Source organism: Eleginops maclovinus, chromosome 10 (genome assembly GCF_036324505.1).
Source record: "Eleginops maclovinus isolate JMC-PN-2008 ecotype Puerto Natales chromosome 10, JC_Emac_rtc_rv5, whole genome shotgun sequence".
NCBI lineage: Eukaryota > Metazoa > Chordata > Actinopteri > Perciformes > Eleginopidae > Eleginops > Eleginops maclovinus.
This window is the reverse complement of record NC_086358.1, coordinates 4,845,268-4,867,203: the sequence shown is the minus strand read 5'-3', so window position 1 is coordinate 4,867,203 and position 21,936 is coordinate 4,845,268. Positions and strand designations below refer to the sequence as shown.

Genomic DNA, 21,936 nt, shown 5'->3' with positions numbered 1-21,936 from the left:
GATTGATGTCCCGTGGAGAGGGGCCATTGTTTCTCCCAGCCGAGGGGACAGGAGAGAGTCCATTTTGCCTTCCCCCTGTGCGCTTTGCAGTATAGCCTCTCGTTTCTCCCTCATTCCTTCTCTGGCTGTGGTCACAAACGATAACGTGGTGCTCACCAACAAAAGGGGATTTCAAATATTTAAATACGTGCATATATCATTTAGAGAGGCCTTTAAAAAAGATGCATGCATTGGGTGTTTTTTCCTTAGAGTGTTTGGGCGCAGAGCTGCTGAACTTTAGAGATGTTTCCCTCCTTAACACACAATTCCTCAAAGTTGGGAGTCCTTGAGCCTGTGTGTGTGTGTGTGTGTGTGTGTGCGCGTGTGCGTGCGTAAAGGAGACTTGAATAGATTGTGGATTCAAAGGCTTTATTGTCATATGCATGTAGTTATGGCCATGAAAATCTTAAGTCCCAGGCTACCCCAACAATGCAACACAAATGTATAAAAGCCATTAAAGTATATTTTATGAAGAATAAAAACAGTGCAAGATGAAACAGATTTAAGAAAATAGTGCAAGATTATGTTTCTAATGCAGGGGAAGTTTTTCAAATAAAATATAATAAGCTAAAAGCTGCAGAGAATGTGGCAACTAAATGTAAGAAAAAGTTGTGAGTCCTTGAGCCTGTGAAAGGGTGTGTGTGCGTAAAGGAGACTTGAATATCCGAGATCCTATATTCCTCTGCACTTTATAAGTCCACCAGAGCATTTGATATTTTCTTTGTTCCTTTATCGTTGATTCCTGGGAGGTGCTATCAGCATCTATGGACGTGCCATGCATTGAGAGGCCTAATAGATGCACTGCTGAGGTGTGTTTTGGTGAATGCAGGCACTATCTGCGCGTCACGTGGAACCCTATTTAAGTAAATGACCTGGGCTATAAGGCATACATATAAAGTCGATGATTTCCTAGTCTATTTCACTGTTTACTGCCTCGCTCTTTCGCACTGGAGCATAAAGGTGATGTGATTTGTGTTTGTGATTACACTGTAGCCTGTACTGTATGTGTGTGTGCAGCAGAGATGCATGGTGTGTGCCATTGCCAGGAGGAGAAGGGAGGGGGTTGGGGGGGGGGGGCATTGCTGCTGACCCCCGTAGGAGTTGACAGAAATAGCTGTTTTATCACCATTTTCATTAATAAGCAACACCACAAATAAGATGTCTGCTATAAAAACGCCAAACAATACAGGGGGAACAAGTTTGCGTAAAAAGAAAACGCGTCAGATTTAATTTCTAAAAGCTATACGTCAAACACCATTGATCCATCATGCGAGATCTTATATAAATTCCAGTTTTATAGCCCTTTTTCTAAAAAAAATATCCTCCATGGTGTTACATGATCACGTTTTATGACAACTGAATGAGCAAAGAAATCAAATTTCCATAAACAACAACATCCATTAATCAAAGCGGAAACGTGTGTGTTTTGGTTCTGTGTTTTTGGCACTATGGGGACAGAGGTTTGGGAATAGATATTAGTCGCAATAATTTCGGTTTTTTTTGTGCATGCTTGCCCAGAAGTATTGGTTTTCTTAATATTTTAGTGCAAGTGCCCCCGAGGTCCAGCTTGTTTATGACCAGCGCTTGTTCAGTCTAAAGACTTAACAACTCGTCCTTCATCGAGGTCTTTTTTTTCGTGTGGGAACTCATGTAGTGTATATGCACCATTTGTTTTGAGCCAAATCTCCTCCTTTTATTTCCATTCTTTTCGCTGATAAAGAAAAGCCCGGTGTATGTTATTTGCATCGTGTTTGGTCACAGGATGAGGAAAGGTGGGGGGGGGGGGGGACTCGTATGTTGGGGCCATCGATGAGGTGTAGAGTAAATCCACATAAACTCGGTTCAACCACCTTTTTATCTGCAGGACAGACTTTATGCACCTCCCTGCCCTGGTATAAATCCCCTCTAAATGACACATAGAGGACAGTCAAGTAAGAATAATGTGGAAACGTTTTTCTAATATATGAATGTTGGTTGTTTGTCTAAACATGAACATCGTCTGTCTCTCGGCTCAGCCTTTTCTTCAGCTCTACATCCCTGGTTGGCTCATTATTGTCAGCGCTTTGACGTGTCTCCTGCTCTCTCTTTTGTAGGACATGACGGGGACTCAGTTTCTTCCCTGCAAAGCCCAAACTGCGCTCAATGCGAGGGGAGCCCGAAGTTCATAAAAAGGGATTATTTTGCATCTGGGTTGCCTGAGACCTTCGGTGCCTCCGGATTTTACTTTGGGATTTGGGATTTATCGCTTCTCGCCGGGGATGGAAAGCCGAGATTTCGCTCCTCCGCACCACCTCCTGACGGAGCGGAGCGCGTTGGTTCACAGCGCCGCGTCTCGGATGGCGTCAGGCGGCCACGGCTCCGTGCAGCACCCCGCTCACTTCCAGCCCGGGAAATACTACTCATCGCACCTCTCCATGGGTCCGCACTCAGGTCAGTTTTAAACGAAGCTATTTTGATATGGTTAAATGACAAAGTGTGTGTTTAAAAAAAATGCAGTTTCTCTTTTGTCTGGAGCATATGTTCTCCATATATCAAACTTGGGACAGCTTTTTAGACGAACTCATTTACTGCAATCACAATACCTTTATTAGTCCCACAAATGTATGGTGTTACATCACAAGGAAAGAGGCAACACTATTAATTAAGAAGCACGCATAAAATATTACAGACAGAATTTACACAATTGACAAAGTACCCATCCGGTTGGACAACAATAACAGTATTTATAAAATAAGTGCAGCATGTAGAAGTAGTGGGATAGCATCTCTATTACACCAGTGAAAGTAAAGTAAGGAACATAACTCGCTGAGAATTTGTGGGAATTTAGAAACGAGCTAAAAAATACGCACGAGTTTTCATTTATTTAAATAATTATCTATGACATAGGGGCTTTATACAAAAATATATATACTTCTACTGTATCAACGTCACGTAAAAGCAAAATATGAAACACGGTGGGACATCCCATCCTTACAGAAACATGGCAAATTAGATTAATTTCAAATGTACGCTTCACCTCCCTTTTCTGTTTTAGACTAAACCCTTCATGATTTTTAGAAATATTCCAGGATTATTCTTCGTCTTTATCACACTGCAGGGATTATTATGCGTTTCCAGTATAGCATAATCTTGTCATAGATTTATATGGTTTCATCAATTAGTAAAGTACTAATCATTGCCATTTTAAGTAATTAATTAGAATAGGGTAATTCCACTGCTTATATTTCCCATTAAACAATAAATTAAACACTATTAGCTGCAATTTCAACGATTCTTCCTTCATGTGAGGCTCCAGGAGCTTGGTGGGTTTTGCTGGGGGCACATGCTGGTTTGTACTGGTCACAAACTGGGGGTCGTGTTGGTGGAAGGAGTGGAGCTCTAGCTAATGGAGGTGCGCGTAATACCAGAAAATCCGGTTTCTATATTGAGCTGGGGAAGTGACGGGGTGCGAATGGGTTGACAGTGCATGCATTAGATTTAACAAGTAGCTTTGGTATCCTGTCTCAATAGGGGAGGGGTGGGGTGGGGTGGAGGGGGGGGGGGGCGTGAGTGTGTGTGTGGAGAGAGAGAGAGAGAGAGAGAAAGAAAGAAAGCCTCTGCTCGGAATCATACAGTGTCTATAAACTGGACTCACTGGGTGAATGTAAACGTGGCCGATGAGAAATCCCATTAATTATCATTTGCAAATGCAGCGTCTTCTTTAAATAGACGTGCAGGATCCTGTCTGCACTCATTTGCATATTCATTCGTTTTACACAACAGCGAAAACGGCCAGGAAAATGTCCAAGCCAAATGCAAAAAATGTCCACATTTCCGGTCAATCTAAACATTTTGGCACACCCAGCACTAAACTGTCATATAGTCCTTTTTATTTTATCTTGTCCATAATCACATTGTAATATTCAAATCTATATTTATGCTCGTGACCTTTTTAGCACCTTGCCTTGTATTTTTTTTATTTCCCTTTTTTGTAGAAAATTCCCAGTAAGTGAGAACTTGGCATTAAACCTCTTTCTGACTCTGAAACACATTGAGCTCAGCGCAGTGTTTGCAGAAATATAAACTGAACCAGTTTGACATTTAATGTGCAGCTTCTGGTCCCCACATGTAGAAAATGCTGATTCAAAAATATTATTAGTGTTGCACACTTGGACACAAAAGGGACTTCCAGGCGTGCATGAGTTTAAAACAGTTCTTTACTTCTTTTCGTTCTGTGGAAATACAGAAACACAAGCACATCACTGCAGCTGCATACTGTCGGCTAGGTCTAATGAGTGACGCACATTATCAACATTCACCCGCACTCTCAAACTTGCATAAAACATAAAATATCACATGTCCACTTGCATTAATCACCAGCAAAACACACATTCAGTCTGACGTTATTCTGCACAAATACATAACTTATACTCTAGCAAGCTACAAGAGGTGCACTACTGCATTTAAATTAGCGATGGTTACACTACTGATTCCCATATTAGCGACCAGGTGAAGCACTGTTTCACACGACACACTCTTTCATTTAATTGTAGACTCGGATATAAATCCCATATTTACATTACCGGTAGTCTGTTACTCTAACACGTTCGTTTTACATCTCTGCCACTACTTTAATGCATCTTTTTTATTACTTTTGCTCACCTGGAAATACAGAAAAACAAGCACACCACTGCAACGCAGCTGCATACTGTCGGCTAGGTCTAATGAGTGACGCCTGTGCTACGTCTTCACCTAAAAGGACTCTTAAGCTGCCCTAAGTGCCTGTATGAGCCTTACTCATTGTAACCATAACTTGACCTACTAAAATATAAAAAGTTGCTATTGCAGATCGACACATATATCAGAACATTACAAATGATCAAAATAAATACCACAGTGCCCATAGCAAAATAGTAGTGTCCATGTCCTTTAACATTCCAGGGTCCATCAATATGGCCAACATTATTGAGGGCCCCACATCAGCTTGGTTTGTCTTTAGAAATTGCCATACCCTCCAAAAGACTCTTGACTTAAGAGCACATGTGGTAAATCACATAGAATGTATATTGTTTTATTTTCTACAAGTGAATTACAATATATGTAGGACTAATAGCACAATATTTAAATGTATTATTTTCCATCATTTAGCAATTTTGAGACTTTATAATAAAATGTAACGTAATTAATCGTCTACAGGTAGAAATGTGTTTTTGTAAATGTATTATCCAGAAATGCATGATCCTTTTATGGAAGCACACACATTAAATAATTTACATAATTAGAGCCCTAAATGATATTAAAATATATCTCAGCATAATTCAAACTGTATAATTTATTTAATATGAATAGAATATTTTATAGATTTCACATTGCATTCAGCGGCATGCCTCCTCTGAAGTGATTTTGCCTTGTTTAAACCTCTTACGGGTTGTTTTAACAAAGCTAACTTCCATAACGATTTAAAAAGCTCAGATTTGACTGATATTGCAACCCGCTGACATATATTATGGTCCAATTTAAGGATGATTCTGTGAAAAGGAGAAAAAGCGTACTAATGCACGGTGATAATGCTATTGAAATATATTCAAGAGGGCCTCTCGCTGGGTCTCAAGGTGCATGACACTGTATTGAGATTCCAGATATCCAGACTCTCCATGCATGTCCCTGATGGGGTTTTGACTGACATGATGGGCATAGAGGATTGTTGTTTTGGGATGGGGGGTTGGGATACGTGTGTGTGTTTGCTGGGAGGTTAGGATGGGGGTTACCTTTGTGCTTGCCCCCCTCCTTAGAGATTCAGAAAGCTGTATGCCTGGCCCTAGGCCTCGGCGCAGGGGGTAGATATGATGTGGCCAGGAGGAGAAGGGGGGGTTTGTTTCAGATCTTTGGAAAGAGACACCATTTTTTTTTTCAAGACCCAACCGGTACAGTAATTCAAAGTAAAAAAAAAGGAAGAAAAAAAAGCTCATTCCCCCCCGTTTCTTCATATCCCGGAAAAACCTGCAATCCATCAATTTGCCGAATCCTCTTATTTAGATCAGCATGGTGTCTGCTTGAATATGGTCGCGCTTGACAAGGTGATGGAATGACAGCCGCATACCAACGCCATAAGATTCAGCCCCCGTTTGATAAAACCCCACAATGATATTACACAGGCGTTTAGATTACTGATAGCAGCAGTGGGAGAGCCTTTGTCTCTCCTTCCCCTCCCTGTTTCGCTGCTTTGCTTTTATTCCAGCCTCCCTCTCTTTTTTCCCCTTTTCTGTGATGTTAGCCCCTGGGCAGTAGTTGTGCAAGTGTGGTGTGTGTGTGTGTGTGTGAGATTAAGGTTAGGTTTAGCCTGCAGTAGCACAGGTGTGCCGTATTATAGAGGGCGTGGCAAAGCTTGTCATTGAACAGGTGTGTTACTTCCCAGACAGCAGACGGTTTTTGTTTACACGAGTGTGTGTGTTCGTGTGTGTGTATGTGTGAGAGAGTGTGTGACCTAGTAATACAGACAGAAAGAGCACCCATTCATGTCACATGTGAGCACACATGCACAGCTGTACACACACATACGCACAGTCCCCAAAGGGTTTATATCTTAAGCTGCTTGTGTTTTGTGCTTTGAAAAAGTAATAAACCATAATCAGAATGTTTTGGTTAGACTAGATAACCCTTCGCCGCTTCTTCTTTTCTACTAATCTTCCTATTTGACCTTTTTCCTCCTCTTCTTCTGCTTCTTCTTCATTCCTTGTAGTGTAGATCCTGCAGCTAAAATCTGCAATTCTTGGCTATAAATGTGTGTGTGTGTGTGTGTGTGTGTGTGTGTGTCTTTCTTTCCTTCCTTGACATGCAGCCGCCCCGTCCATTCATCATGGGGCTGTCAGTAATGTGTGTCTTTTCTTGGAAGTTTCTCGACTTTGGCTTTGATCGTCACTGGCAGCCGTGATGAGACACGCCCCTTCACCCTCCTACCTGCACACACCTTCACACAAAAACAACTTGCATGACGCAGAGAGAAAAGATAATGTGTGTGTGGATATTCAAGCTACTGTCTGTTTAAGGCCATAAATACTAACGAAAGAAGGAAATATAAGGGTGAAAAGATACTATGAGCATGTAAATGATTGATGGATGGAGTAGAGGAAGAAGAGGGGGAGTAGAGGGAGTCGAGGGGCTGAATGTTTCCACCTGGTTGGTAATCCAGTCAGATTACCACTGCCTGACGGCTCCCACTGGCCGCCATCCCCGAGTCCTCAGCCTTCGCTGCCTCTCGAGAGTGCGAGCGAGTGAAAGCAAGAGGGAGGGGAGACCCTTGCCTGTGTGTGTGTGATTGTGTGTGTGTGTGATGAGTCAGCAGTGGGTGAGTCTCACTCAGACAGACCCCCCCCCCCTCACCTCACAAGCTCTACCCAGGGTACAGGGGGCACATCCCGGGTGCAGCGTGCAAGACGACCCCCTGTGTGCAGAGACAGCTGGTGGAGGCTGCAGCCAGACGAGCTGCGATTGGGCGCAGGGAGGAAGTGTTAACTGTCAATTCAATTTAAGGAGAAAAAACACAAATGCATTAAAAATTAACTAAATTGGCTTTTGGGACACAATCACACCAATGCATACTGGGTTAATTTGGTCCCCATGGGGTGGAAACTGTGCTTGTTTTGTCCCTTTGTGTTATTTTACTTCACCAAATGTTACAATTTGTTACTGATTGTTCATATTGAATTCAAATACCATATACACACTAACTAAATTGGCTTTTTGGACACAATTGCACCAATGCATACTGGGTTAATTTAGCCCCCATGGGGGTGGAAACTGTGGGTTGTTTTGACCCTTTTTGTTAGTATACTTAACCAAATCTTACTATTTCTTACTGATTGTTCACGTTAAACTTGTATAACATAACCACACTAGGGAATGGTTTTGAAGTAAAGCTTGTTTTGTGTAACACTGGGTCAAAATAATCATATTTTAGGTTGACCAAATAACCAAGCAGTTATATGAAAACTAACACCCACTGCATACAAATTCTTAGAAAAAAATCACATTTTTACATACCCATTTTTTTTAAGTCAACCTCAAAACATTGGAAAACTGATTTCACACCCACATCAGCGCTGCACTTATGTAAACTTCACATAAAATATGCAGCAAGGCCAAAGAAATCAGTTAAATGAGTCTGACTGTTTGAAATGTGGCGACGCATTAAAGGCATTAAGTCATTAAGTAAAGCCAGTGAAGTCATTAAAGGCATTTCCATTACAAATTACACTCGTGTGCTTTGATATTTCAAGCAAACTACAGCACATCATTTAAATATATTCCTGAATGTCTAATCAAATTGACCTCGGAGTGACTGGGACCGAGATTCGGGCCTCATGAAAGGTCAACGGAGAGATACAAAACCAAAAAGTGAATTTATTAACAGCTCCTCTTTGTGATGTTGGGAGTTTTGAATGAAGCGAGCGTTTGTTTCGAAGCACTCGCATGTGTCTTTTACTCCCCCCCCCATTCTCTACCCTGAAAACCCAAAGAGATCAAAGTTAAATTAAAGAAGTACATTGATTCCATGCTCAAACAAATATTAAAATGAATAAGACGGATAAGTAATTAAAAAGACAAATTAGGGAATAAATAAAAAAAGAAAATATTAAAAGTTGTTGAAAATAAATAACACCAAGTCTTATCTCCCCCGTTCGTTTGGGAGCACATTAGCCGCGCAGACAGAAGACTTTTGTCTCATCTCCAGCTCTCGTCCAACATGTGAACAGCTGCTTATTGTCGGTAGCAGTGATTTGAAGGGAGTGGGGTGCGTTTGGTTGCGACATCTCCGGGGTGTGAACACACACCGCCATCTGATGACTTGGCATGTGAGTGGAAAGCGCCAGACTTCCTGTGTCCATGTGCTCTTCTTCTTCTCCTTCTCCTTCTTCTTCTTCTGTCCCAAACCTCCATCCGCTCGTCCTCCTCGCTCCTCTTTGACCACATGCTCGCCCTCCCTCTTCCTCCTCTCCTTCTGCTTTCCTCTTTCACTTCCCCCTTCGCTCCTCTCAGCTTTTTCAAGTGGCCCGCCTTCCTCCCCACTCTACTCTCCCCTCTCCTCTGTTCTCAATCGATCCCCCCCCCCACCACCACCTCTTATATCCAGCTCCCATCTCTGCTAACTCCCCACACACCCATCGCCTCCTCGCAGCCCAACTCCTCCTATTGCTGTCTCAATTTCAGCCTGCTTCCACTCCTTCTCCACATTGCCTCATTTGTTTCTCCCTCTTCTTGCCTTCCCCCCCTCTCCCCACCATTCGGCCGGTTGTAAACGGGCCCGTCCCGGTGCAACTCGGCCCATGGCCAACTCACTAAATCAGAAACGATTGGAGGATTTGGCAAGAGGGAGTGAGAGCTCAGAGCGGTGCCTTTGAAGTCAGAGAAACGAGAGAAAAATGACATTTTAAACAGCCCGCAAAACACAAGGCTAAAACAGCTTCTTGCTCTGTACAGGAGGAGGGGGAGCCGTGTGTGTGTGTGTGTGTGTGTGTGTGTGTGTGTGTGTTCATTTACGCAGTATAAGGTGTTTTATGTGGCTTGTATTGAAGATATGAATGTATGTTCAAGATTCAAAGATTCAAAGGCTTTATTGTCAACGCACAGTAGCTACCATGCATGGCAAAGTCAAAGGCTCCTTGAACAATATAAAAATAAAACACTGCTTATTCCGATGATGAATGAATATGTGAAATTCGAGGAGAAAGTGGCTGTTCCTGTGTGCAGGCTCCACAATTCCCTGCTATTTTATGGCTTATTCAGAGGGGTCATGGCAATCCCCTGTTTACGCTATGTGACAGAAAGGTGACATCACTTAGGGAGGGAGGAGGAGGAGGAGGAGGAGGTGGTGGGGGGCAGACATGATGTCACAGTCTCGCCATGATCCACAGGTCTGCACCCCCTGAACATGCGAGGCCCGTATCGCGACACCTGAACTGCTTTTTTCTTTCTATTCCTCTGCAGGGTCACATTTTGTGCCGACTCATCGTTACCCGAGCTCATCGGGGAAACCTTTTCTCCGCGGTTGTGTTTTGGTCCTCCATTCGATTCATTTCAGCTCTGTTTGGCTCATTCATATTGTAATGGCCTCCATTCAGGCGGGTCTATGTCCAGTTTGTTTTGCTGTCAGGGGGCTCAGATGGATGGAGGTTCATCTGGAGGTTAAAGAAGGCACTGACTCCTGGATCCTGGAGCCCTTTTTCTGAGTCACACTGCTGATTGAACAGTGTTTGGCGTAAAGGACGGCTAGTGTGCCCAGGAAAAGGTTTATCTCTGTGTGTGTGTGTGTGTGTGTGTGTGTGCGCGGGGGGGGGATAGAGAGTACGAGAAAGAGAGAAGCAGCTGTGTGGAACAGCATGGATCGTTACACAGTGACACACATGAAAGCATTAAGTATATTCAGGAGCCTTCGTTGAATATACATGGAGCCATGTGCAGCTTTATATATATATATTTGTGTGGATGTGTGTGTGTGTGTGAATCCCCTCCCATGCGCTCTTGCCCGAGCTGAGAGTATAGTGAGAAAGAAAACAAGAGAGAGGGAGAGGGGAGGGGGGAGACAAAAAAAACAACAACAACAAAGATCCGTCATCAGTCATTCATGGCTAATCAGTCTCGTGGGACACACACTCACACACACACACACACACACACACACACACACACACACACACACACACACACACACACACACACACACACACACACACACACACACACACACACACACACACACACACACACACACACACTGTGCTTAGGTCCTAATCCTACTGGGACTTGCTTGTGCCTCTGTGTGTGCCTGTCTAAATTTTGGATCCGGGCTGATTAGAAGCACACTCTCCCTTTTTTCCCCCCCTCTCTCTCCTCCTCCCTCCCTCCCGCCTTCTTTCTCCCCTCTTTTCTTCGTCTTTGATTGCTAGTAAAGTGTCTCTTCTCCTTCTCTCTATTTTCTCTTTTGTCTCTTTAATAACCGCCTACTGTCTTTTCCGCTCGTTTTGATGTGTGTTTTTGTAATATTTGGAAGCATGTGTGCATGCATAATACAGACGGTGTCTATTGTGTGCGAGAGTGCACTTATCTCGGCTTTTGCATATGTGTGTGTGTGAGTGTGTGTGTGTGTGTGTGTGTACTCCATCAGACCCTCTTAGTGTTGGTGTTTTATCGGCGCTTCTATTTGTTCAGCTTTGTCTTCAAAAATAAGGAATCAAATAAGCTTCAGTAGCATGGATGTTCACAATATTGCCAAAGCTAAATTACATGTTTCTGAATACAATACTTCATAAGGAATAAATAAATAGAAGACAAACATCTTAAGCAGCACAGCACTTTGCATGTATAACAGAAAAGAGCAGTCTCGCTGTATTTCTGTTCAGTGGTGACATGCACTTTTTTTGCTCATCTGTAGGAATTTCACCCTCATTTTTCTGATGTGCTTTGTGCAAAAATTGCTCGCTTAAGTGTGTTTAATTGATGCATCACTTTAGGAATTGAATCTCTGCCTCAACAGCTTGCAGAGTATAGTGAAACACAGTTAATCTTTTCTTCATGTAGCCATGGCTCATTATGTTATTATCTCAATATAAAATTTGATCTAAAAATTGTACATTTGACATGACATGATTGTGCTATTGCAAAATCAATTTGTTGAAAGACGATTAAGGATAATATTGAATTAGTACTGCAGCTCACATTTAATTTCATTATTCATTCAAGTATTTGTCAGCAAAAAGTGAAACACGTCTGTTATAATCTACCAAACTGTCCTAACAGTGTAGAAATAAAGCAACCGTTTATCGATTCAGCAACTGTTCTGTTCTGTTCTGTTCTGTTGTGCGTCCTCATGGCTCATTTTATTTGGGCATAGCTTCGGTGTGCTTATTTGACATTACCATGCGAGATGAACCTGAAGCGATCCGTTCATTTTGATCAAATTAAACGCAGCAATTTTGAAAATCAGTCAATCCTACGAGCAATTCTTTAAGCTAAAATGCTAAACATTTGCTGGTTTCTGTGTTTCAAAAGTGAAGATTTCTAGTGTTTTCCCTGTTATTTATCCTTCTCTATTACATTTATTTGTTATTTGGAGAAAGCCAGACCTTTTGAAGACATCACCTCTGAGAATCAGTGCATTTTCTCACCATTTTTTTCACATTTCACGCTCTAACGATTCATTGAATAATGAAGAAGATATGGCAGACTGATCGACAATGAACATAATTGTTAGTTGCAGCCCTGAAATCTTCTCCTCCCCCTCTCCATCAGCCTCCTCTTCTCCATTATTTTCATTTTCTTGCTCTCCTTTCCCTCCTCCTTATTTCCTCTCCGTGGATCCGTCCAATAATCTTTTATTCCTGAGTAAATATTACCGCAATGAGGGAATATAAAGAATGGAAAACCCTTAGTGAAAAAAGGTCAGACTAGGTTATTCTCACCTTATGCCTCCTCCCGTCTCTATGTCTCACTCCCCTCTGTCACCCATCATGTCTCGCCCTCTCTCTCCCTCCCTCCCTCCTTCCCTTTCTTCCCCCGCTAGCTCCCCTGTTGCCCCTTTCTCGTTTTCGCTGTCTGCTGATCCCGCTCCCTTTAGTCTCTTCCCCCTCACACTCATACACACACTGACTGTCTGATGCCCACACACACATACAGTACACACACACACGCAAGCACACGCACACACACACACACGCAAGCACACGCACGCACACACACACACACAAACACACACACACACACACACACACACACACGATGACACCTGCATGTCGAGCCGTTGAGGGTCTAATTTAAGTAAAGTGCTTCTCTTGGAACCACAACCCCTCAAACTCACGATGATGGAGGGTGATATGGCGCAGCGTGGTTGAACACACACACGGTTATAAGCACACACACACACACACACACACACACACACACACACACACACACACACACACACACACACACACACACACACACACACACACACACACACACACACAGACACACACAAACATCCTGCTCCAGTTATACTGAGATATAGCCGTGGTGTGTGATTGAAGGAAGCACCGTAGATGGTTTGTAAGTAGCGTACTGTAATAATAATGTGATATTTGATCCAACGTTTCTCGACTCACTGTTTCCCGGCTGCAGGCGTATCAGACTGCAGGGTCAGTTACAGCTGGTAGAGATTCAGTGTCTTGCTAAAGGGCACTTCAGCAGGGTAGATGCTGGCTCTGCTGCCTGCTGGTTAAAGGATGTTGTCCTCCGCCCTGCACGCTTCGCTTCTGCTGCGTAGGTGTCTTACTTTCCACTGGAGTTGGAGCTAACTTTAGCTGCGCCGCCGCTGCTGTGAATCTGAGGCTGAAATCACAACCTGCACAAAGAAAAAATAGCAAGGAGAGTTTTATTTTTGGTAATATTATTCATGAAAAAATATTGAATCAAGATTTACAAAAATACCTCACTTACTTTATGGCTTATCTTCCATTTCTTTCTACAAAACCTTCCAAGATTCCTGAAAGCAAAGCCTGAACTCCATCTAATAACTTCCTTCTGTCTCATAAATATTACAGCCCAGATGTTTTAAATGCCTCTTAATTCATTCATACTCACATTTTTCAAAAATACAGTAAGTATAGTCAGTTCAAAGTAGTTTAGTGGATGTATGCTGGTTCCTTAGTGGATTTGACAATTGGTTAACATTTTGTTTAGCTTGTTAGCTAGCCTCTAGTTAGCTTGAAAGTAGCTAACGCCACATTTTCTTCATAAAACGTGTAACTGCACAACATTTTTGGTTACTTCTGAGGCAGTGAAAACAAACAAAACAAACATACACGAACACATTTCAAACTTTGAAGTTGATATGGCAGATTATGTTCAGCATAGCCGCTAACTTAACCTGTCTACCTGCTAAGGCTAGTAGGTTTGCTACATTAGCATTACGGCTAAATATCGAACCATTACATCACATATACTGTTAGCGTCTGCTTCCCTGTATTTTGAGCCATCATTGTATTATCAAGAACATATGTAGATTGCCGTTTGTAACCAGAAAGCTGTAGTTATTGATACATGGTGAACTTGGTTTGAGTTTGAACTTCAGTAGATCATGTGATTTAAGAAGAAACACATGTACCTGTTCATCTCCGCCTCCACTTTGCCCTTCGGCTCACAGTGACATGTTTTCTGTTAGACTCACTTTGTGCTCTTCCTGGTGTCTTGACCCCCTGGTGTATTTCATCCAGCAGCTTCAAATCATTTCAGTGTGTGTGTGTGTGAGTGGGTGTGTGTGTGTTTGCTGTGGCTGCACACTGAATGGACCACAATGGGCGTGGCACAGGCCTGTCGGACTGGAGAACGACCAGAACTCCCAGAACAGCTTCCCCCACTGTTTACTGAAAGTAACTGTAGGGGTTATGGCTGGGGGGCTGCCATCACACACACACACACACACACACACACACACACACACACACACACACACACACACACACACACACACACACACACACACACACACACACACACACACACTCACCAGTTAGACGGAATTGCATTATTGGCTCTCACCGCAGGCTTTCCTGAAATATCAGCAACCTTATGCTTTTAATTAGTGTGCGTGTGTGTGTGTGTGTGTGTGTGTGTGTGTGTGTGTGTGTGTGTGTGTGTGTGTGTGTGTGTGTGTGTGTGTGTGTGTGTGTGTGTGTGTGTGTGTGTGTGCCCTGACGTAGCGTTTGTGTCTGTATGACCCCCTTTTCCCCAAAATCCCCTGTTTTCTTTGGTAAAACATGGAAAAACTTACTCTAACAACCCCCCTTTTTTCCTCTTTCCTGCTTCCTAAAAACCTCATGTGTTTCTGCTCCCCTTGACCATATATGGCCTTTCTTCCTGCCGTGGGTGTGTGGCGTCCCAAAAAAAAGTATGTGGTCAAAAAAGCAGGAGCGTTTCCTTCTTACTCAGTTTACTGCGGTCCATGTTCAGGGACGGAAAGCAACAACCAGGACCTTTTTCGGGGCTTTCAGGCTGGGTTCACTCAAGGTGCACTGTCGTCGTTTTATCTATGTTAATTTAATTCCACCTGCTTTTATTTTCCTGTAATTTTCACAGCCTCACAGCCAGCAGATGATGTGTCTCTTCACATCTTCACCGGTGTTTGATGGTGTTAACGCACACATGTAGGTGCAGCAAGATTGGGATGTAACTACAGTAGTCTCGTGCATCCAGAGATGGTAGTAGCCTGTGTGTGTGTGTGTGTGTGTGTGTGTGTGTGTGTGTGTGTGTGTGTGTGTGTGTGTGTGTGTGTGTGTGTGTGTGTGTGTGTGTGTGTGTGTGTGTGTGTGTGTGTGTGTGTGTGTGTGTGTGTGTGTGTGTGTGTGTGTGTGTGTGTGTGTGTGTGGGCTGGCTCGGCTCTGGTCCGCAGCCTGGGAGCCAGGCTTTGAGCTGTGCTGTTCTTACTCTACTGATTTATGCGCCTCACAGGGAAATCTCTCATTTGTAGCTCTTTCATCTCATTTTTCCCCTCCACTCTTTTTCTCTCTTTCTCTGTCCTCTCTCTTCTTTTCCCGCCGTAATGTGATTCAGTACAGCCGCTCGTCCCAGGCGACATGCCATGCTTTGCTTGCGCACCCTGCTCTCTCTAACATGAATGAGTCAATTGATGAATAATAAGATAGAGCAGAAGGAAAATGCTATCCGGATCTAGTCGAGCAAAAGAACTCCTTTTTCCCCTGAACGTATTCTTTGTAAGCACCGCTCGGGTGCTTACTCACACATTGAATGTGTTGGTGTCCCCAATGCCATAATGCTTTTACGGACCTTTGTGTGTGTGTGTGTGTGTGTGTGTGTGTGTGTGTGTGTGTGTGTGTGTGTGCGTTGTGTGTGTGTGTGTGTGTGTGTGTGTGTGTGTGTGTGTTTCCAAGCGCCTTCCACTGCCGCCTTGTTTGAGTAGCCCTGTCACTTGTGCAATTCCGTGGTGTCAAAACAGATCAGAAAGGTCTGGCTTGACTCCTGCCCCTAAACACACACACACACACACACACACACACACACACACACACACACACACACACACACACACACACACACACACACACACACACACACACACACACACACACACACACACACACAGATTGAAGGCTCAGTGCCAGGGCCCTTGGTGGTTGGAGGCTTATGAAAGGGTCGGTCTGACGAGAGGTTGCCAAGTGTACGGCAATAAGCGTAACAGCCAAGCTAACGAGAGTCAGAACCTCTGACACACACACACACACACACACACACACACACACACACACACACACACACACACAGTTAGACTGTACTGTCAGTCTCACAAGCTCTCTCAGTCGTCATCACCAGTGGCAGACTCGAGAAAATCTGTGTGGATCTGTGTGCATCTGTGTGTGTGAGAGAGAGAGCGAGAGAGAGAGAGAGAGAGAGAGAGAGAGCGAGAGAGAGAGAGAGAGAGAGAGAGTTCAGTATATCAGTGTGTGGACCGAAGCTTTTGTTAATTGGCAAATGTGACAATAGAGCTTGAGAGGATATTGATCTTCAATCGGATGCCAATCGATTTAACTTGTCATCCTTCCATGTGTGTGTGTGTGTGTGTGTGTGTGTGTGTGTGTGTGTGTGTGTGTGTGTGTGTGTGTGTGATGGCGTGCGTGCGTGTGTGTGTGTGTGTGTGTGTGTGTGTGTGTGTGTATTGATCAGCGGCAGTCCATTTAGAGAGCTACAGCGTATAATATTCCTCCATTACTTTATATGTTTTAGCTTCTTCCTCCTGTGACATTCATTATATCAGCCCCTCATTTTGGTGTCTTCCTCCTCTCCTCTCCTCTCCTGTCTGCTTCTCCTCCTCCTCTACCTCCCCCCTTTTTATTCTTTAGAATAGAAAAAAACCTTGGGAGGGTCTGGCCTGTTATCTGTTGTCTCGCTGTTTTGTTTCACTGTGGATTTCATCAAGCACTGTTCAGCAGCTGCTGAGACAAACACACAAAAGGAGGTGCAGGGTTATTTTTTTTTCACATAGATTTTTTTCCCCTTGCTCTGAGAAACATACTGCATATATTCTGTATATGAGTTGGGTTGATAAATGCAAGACCAGATCTGTTGTAATCCAAGGATGAGAAAGTAACCTTGAGTTGTGGGGTGCTTTTCATCATTAGACACTTTCTTTGGGTTTAGCGTGAAGGCCTTTACTTTTTCTAAACATCAAAAATGCCGAGCGTGTGAGCAAACCTGATTGATTCAACCTTAATTAAAACGGCCTTAGTGTGTTTTAAAGGTGTATACAACACGAGCGCAACTTTCTTTAAGCAGCGTTGATCCTTTGGGGTTAAAACCAAATCCACATTACTATCAAAGGTTTCAATCATCTTTTCATAGCAGCAAAAGTGTGACAGTTTCCCGAGTTGAAAAGGTACTTTCTGTGGAGAATTTAGTATTTCTTTCCTTTTTGCAGAAAGGTTTCTCCCGGTATGACTGTTAAACATCAGTGTAAAATGGCGCCTGTGAAGCTCCGGCTGTTAAATCCTGAAGCGCAGACACCAAATCCTTACGTTTATACTGTTGAGTCTCCAGATTTGCTGCTATCAAACTCTGCTGTGGCTGCGCTGGAAATATAACGACATCCCAAAATTTATGTTTGGCCCCGTTATCCATGAGAATACCAGAAATATGCCAAGTAGCAAAACCTGCCCAGAAAAGCAAGGCACGTTTCCAGCACTTGTTTTTTGGGGTTTTTTTTTATATAAAACAGTGTTTAAGTGTTTTTGAGTGGATTTTCCCCTCAGCAAATCACATTACAGTCAATCATGAATAAACTAAAGCAGATTCTGCTCACTGTAAGTACAGCTGGCCCTATTAGCATGAATAAAAACTCATAATTCGAATTCTTATTACCTTGGATTGTCAACATCGGAGGATTTCGCTGTCTGTGTGTTGACACACTTTTCCAAGTCATGGTGCCAAGTGGGAAAAATGGGAGGCATACGAACACATTTTCTACTTTAATTACCGCCACAGAGACTGAATGGAGCTGTTTCCTCTGTCAGCAGCTTGTATTTATAGTAAATACCGTATGCACGTATATTAATAAGCTGCACGTAATCATGATGTCCCTCGGGTCAAAGTTATATTTTTGACAGATCTGTTGATACAGGATGAAACCCTCTGAAGAGTAAAGCTTTTGCAATGTTAGTTTTTATCTCACTCATTATTCCTCCGATATCTCTCATCTGTTGTGGCTAATTCTGTGCTTTCATCATAAGGTGTTTCTACGGGAAGCTTTGGAGAGGATGCAGCGTGGAAAGATGGAAAGGGAATGTTCGGACTGGGATAAAACAAAGGCGGAAACAGAGAGCAGGAAGAAAAAGAAAAAGGGAGGAGGAAAAAGAAACACATTGACATAAATAGGGTTTAGGTTAGTGGCCGGCCTCCGAGATTATTTTCCATATCAGCAGGCCAGAGGGACCGGGCAAATATGATTTTTTCCTCAACTCGCCAACAGAAAACCGACAGAGAGGGGTCCACAGGAAAGAAACGATGGGGGGAGGGGGGGGGGAGATGAGGAAATGGAAAAAAGATGGAAGGGTGGAGATCTAAGGGTGAGAGATTAAAGAACAGCCGTGGGAAGAAAAGTTTACGAGGAATGCCGAATATTTATAACAGTGTGTGAAAACAGTGTCTTCTTTATAGAGGAGCTATTATGCTTTTTAACAATCGCTCTTCTATTGGCTAGCACTCACACACATTGTACGTCATAGGCTAAGGGGCGGGACATCTCTAAGCGTTTGATAAATCATAACAGAGCCGGCCAGCTAACCAATCATAGCAGACTGGGCTCTGGTTTCAGACAGAGGGTGAAAAGAGGTGCTGCAGCACAGGCAGTATGAGAGAAATAAAGAGCTTTTTGAACATTAAAGCATGGAGACATGTCCCAGGAGAGACAGAACATACAAATATGCACCTGAAAAATTTGCGTCATAGCGCCCCTTAATAATGCTTGTCCCTTGGAGACTCTTCAAAATGTCTCATAACTTTCAAAATGTATGGCTCAAACTATCGTTTGTTTTTCTAAGGACTGTAGTAAAGAAGACCTAAGGTGCGATTGTGTATCAGTCTCTTTTTGTCGCTGTGTGTGTGTGTGTGTGTGTGTGTGTGTGTGTGTGTGTGTGTGTGTGTGTGTGTGTGTGTGTGTGTGTGTGTGTGTGTGTGTGTGTGTGTGTGTGTGTGTGTGTTTCTGATCTGCCAGGAGAGGCCATGTGAAACCCGAGTCTTATATGAGCTGTGTTTTATTACGACTGGCTTAAAGACCACTGATCTACGGTTGTACAAGAAAACATTTGGAGCCAAAAAAAAGAAAAAAGCCCTGTAAAAATATCCTGTCTGATAGACGGGGAGGGAAAGAGCGAAAATAAATGTCTAGAAAGGAAAGTCTCTTCTTCCTCCAAATGTATTATGACTACAGAGAGGGAAAATATTGAACGCAAAAGAGGGAGGAGTTCTACTTTGATTGCCTGTGTGTGTGTGTGTGTGTGTGTGTGTGTGTGTGTGTGTGTGTATGTATTGGCAGACAGTTGAAGGCACTTGTGGTTGTGGTTGGTAGGGCGTTGGGTCGTGGTTTAGGTGAGGGTACTGTACATGCATGTGTGTGTGTTGGTGTGTGTGTGTGGACTGTTGTGGTTGTGGTAATTGTCTCTGATGTGAGGCAGCATTTATGTGTAACGACCCACCCCTCACTCACCCTCTCTCTCTCTCTCACTCTCTCTCTCTCCATCCAGTGACTAATTACCTGATTCCCCACGGATTTGTTTCCTCCTTCCCCTACAACTGTTCGGGTTGTTCTACTAAATGAGAACGTGCTGATAAGTGGAAATACATTCAAATGCAGCCAAAGTGAGCCGAGTGTGTTCGCTCAAAACTGCAGCAGAACGAGACTCTACATCTGAGCTGGCTTTCTTCCCTGACTGAGAAGCAAAATCAGGCTTTCACTTGTAGTCCCGAAAGGCAGTGGTGGAGGAATACTCAGATTTTATATTTAAATAAAAGCAGTAATGCTTTTTAGGGATTTCTTTCTCTAGAGCAGGTCATAAAATGTCCTTTTTTTTTTATTGCAACAGGGTTAGGGTTAGGTAATACCATCCAGAGGGTTTACACGAGGGATATTGAGCCTTAAACTGTTTGGTTCTTGGTCCTTTAATGTTAATGTTGTGTTATGTTTTGATATTTTGAAGCAGAAGAGTTCCTTGTGCAAAGTTTTATCTCTTAATAGTGGCTGCATGTTTGCAGACAACACGTGACATATACACCTTAGCACAAATGAGAAATGGCCGGAAATCTGAAATCAGAAATCCCTTATTTGTCCCACATCAGCGACATTTTGAATGGATAAGCAAAGAAGGAATAGAGTAATAGAATACCATATTTATTAAAGTGAACATGTAGAAGTAATGAGGCAATAACTGACAACATAAAGAGTGTGCTATATTTCACAGTCATCTCTCAACAGGGGTGTTGCAATATGTCGAAGCAGCGATACCGCGAGTCATTCCTATACAGAACATTTTTCACTATCAAGGTGAACTTCTTCTGTGGTGTTGTTTGCTCATTGATACCACTGAACCCCCCCCCCCCCTTCTGTTGAATTTGATCAGCCCGCCCCTCTCTAACCTCCCGCCTCTGTGTCTCTCAGGTGCTTCCTTCATGGGTTCCTTCCTGGCCAGCAGTCTGGGGTCGCCAGCCTCCCACCCCTCTCACCCCTCGGGACCTGCTGCCTCTCCTTCCTCCCCCTCCTACAGGCATGGACCCCATTCCAGCGCTTCCCCTATCTGGTTCCCTCATTCACATGATAGGTAAGAGACACACACACACACACACACACACACACACACACACACACAGTGCAGAGTGCTCGGGTCTCCGGTTAATCCAGGGTCTTGGTCTGGGATTAGATCGAGATGGAGCCATTAAGTGGTTTAACCAACACTGAGCTGAGGCCAAACACGTGCAGCGCTGACGCCTCAGATGATGCTACTTATAGGCACACACACGCACACACACACACACACACACACACACACACACACACACACACACACACACACACACACACACACAGCTCTCCTCTAGCTGTACGTCGGCAAGCATGTGGCTTTGTGGCCGTTTTTGTAGTTCAGAGCTTCAACACGCATTTAAAACAAATGGTAAACAAACGAAGCCTTTCCTCTTCATCTTTCCATATACACAAACACACACACACAAACACACACACACACACACACACCACACACACACACACACACACACACACACACACACACACACACACACACACACACACAACACACACACACACCTTTATGTAGTATAAAAATAACTGTAATTCAAAATACACGTCAGCCTCCTTTCACTCACTCATCTCCAGCCCTCTCCTTTCTTTTAGGAGTGAGTTTTAGGTTTCATGAGCCCCTCCACTTCCCCCTTACACACACACACACACACACACACACACACACACACTGAAACTTACCCCCATTTCCATCCTCTCCCTCCTCACAGCCCCCTCCCCCCTCCTCCGACCGCAACCCCACCCTCAGGGCCCCTTCTGGGCTAACCGACCTCCAACGGCCACCTTCCTGATCAGACACACACGCGCACACACACCAAAAAAAATGTGCGCATCCACATTCATCATGTCGACTGTTAACCGTTTGTGGTCAAAGAGTGACTTAGTTATCTGTCACTTTCAGGTAGGTGTGTGTGTGTGTGTGTGTGTGTGTGTGTGTGTGTGTGTGTGTGTGTGTGTGTGTGTGTGTGTGTGTGTGTGTGTGTGTGTGTGTAAGAGGATTTGTCAGCAAGATGGGTCCAAACAGATAACCTCCCCAAAAAAACAGAGAGGCTTTAACAGAAAGACAGCTT

At 43.6% G+C, this 21,936-nt stretch overlaps 1 protein-coding gene across 1 annotated transcript in view; it reads left to right on the top strand.

The window, feature by feature from the left end:
- The window catches only part of bahcc1b (BAH domain and coiled-coil containing 1b), a 58,663-nt gene that overhangs the window by 1,584 nt on the left and 35,143 nt on the right, over window positions 1–21,936 (top strand). The window contains exons 2-3 of the mRNA XM_063893630.1: window positions 2,133–2,469; window positions 20,711–20,867. Of these exons, the coding sequence (XP_063749700.1) occupies window positions 2,298–2,469; window positions 20,711–20,867 (329 nt within the window). The 5' untranslated portion in view covers window positions 2,133–2,297. The remainder of the gene's footprint in view (window positions 1–2,132; window positions 2,470–20,710; window positions 20,868–21,936) is intronic.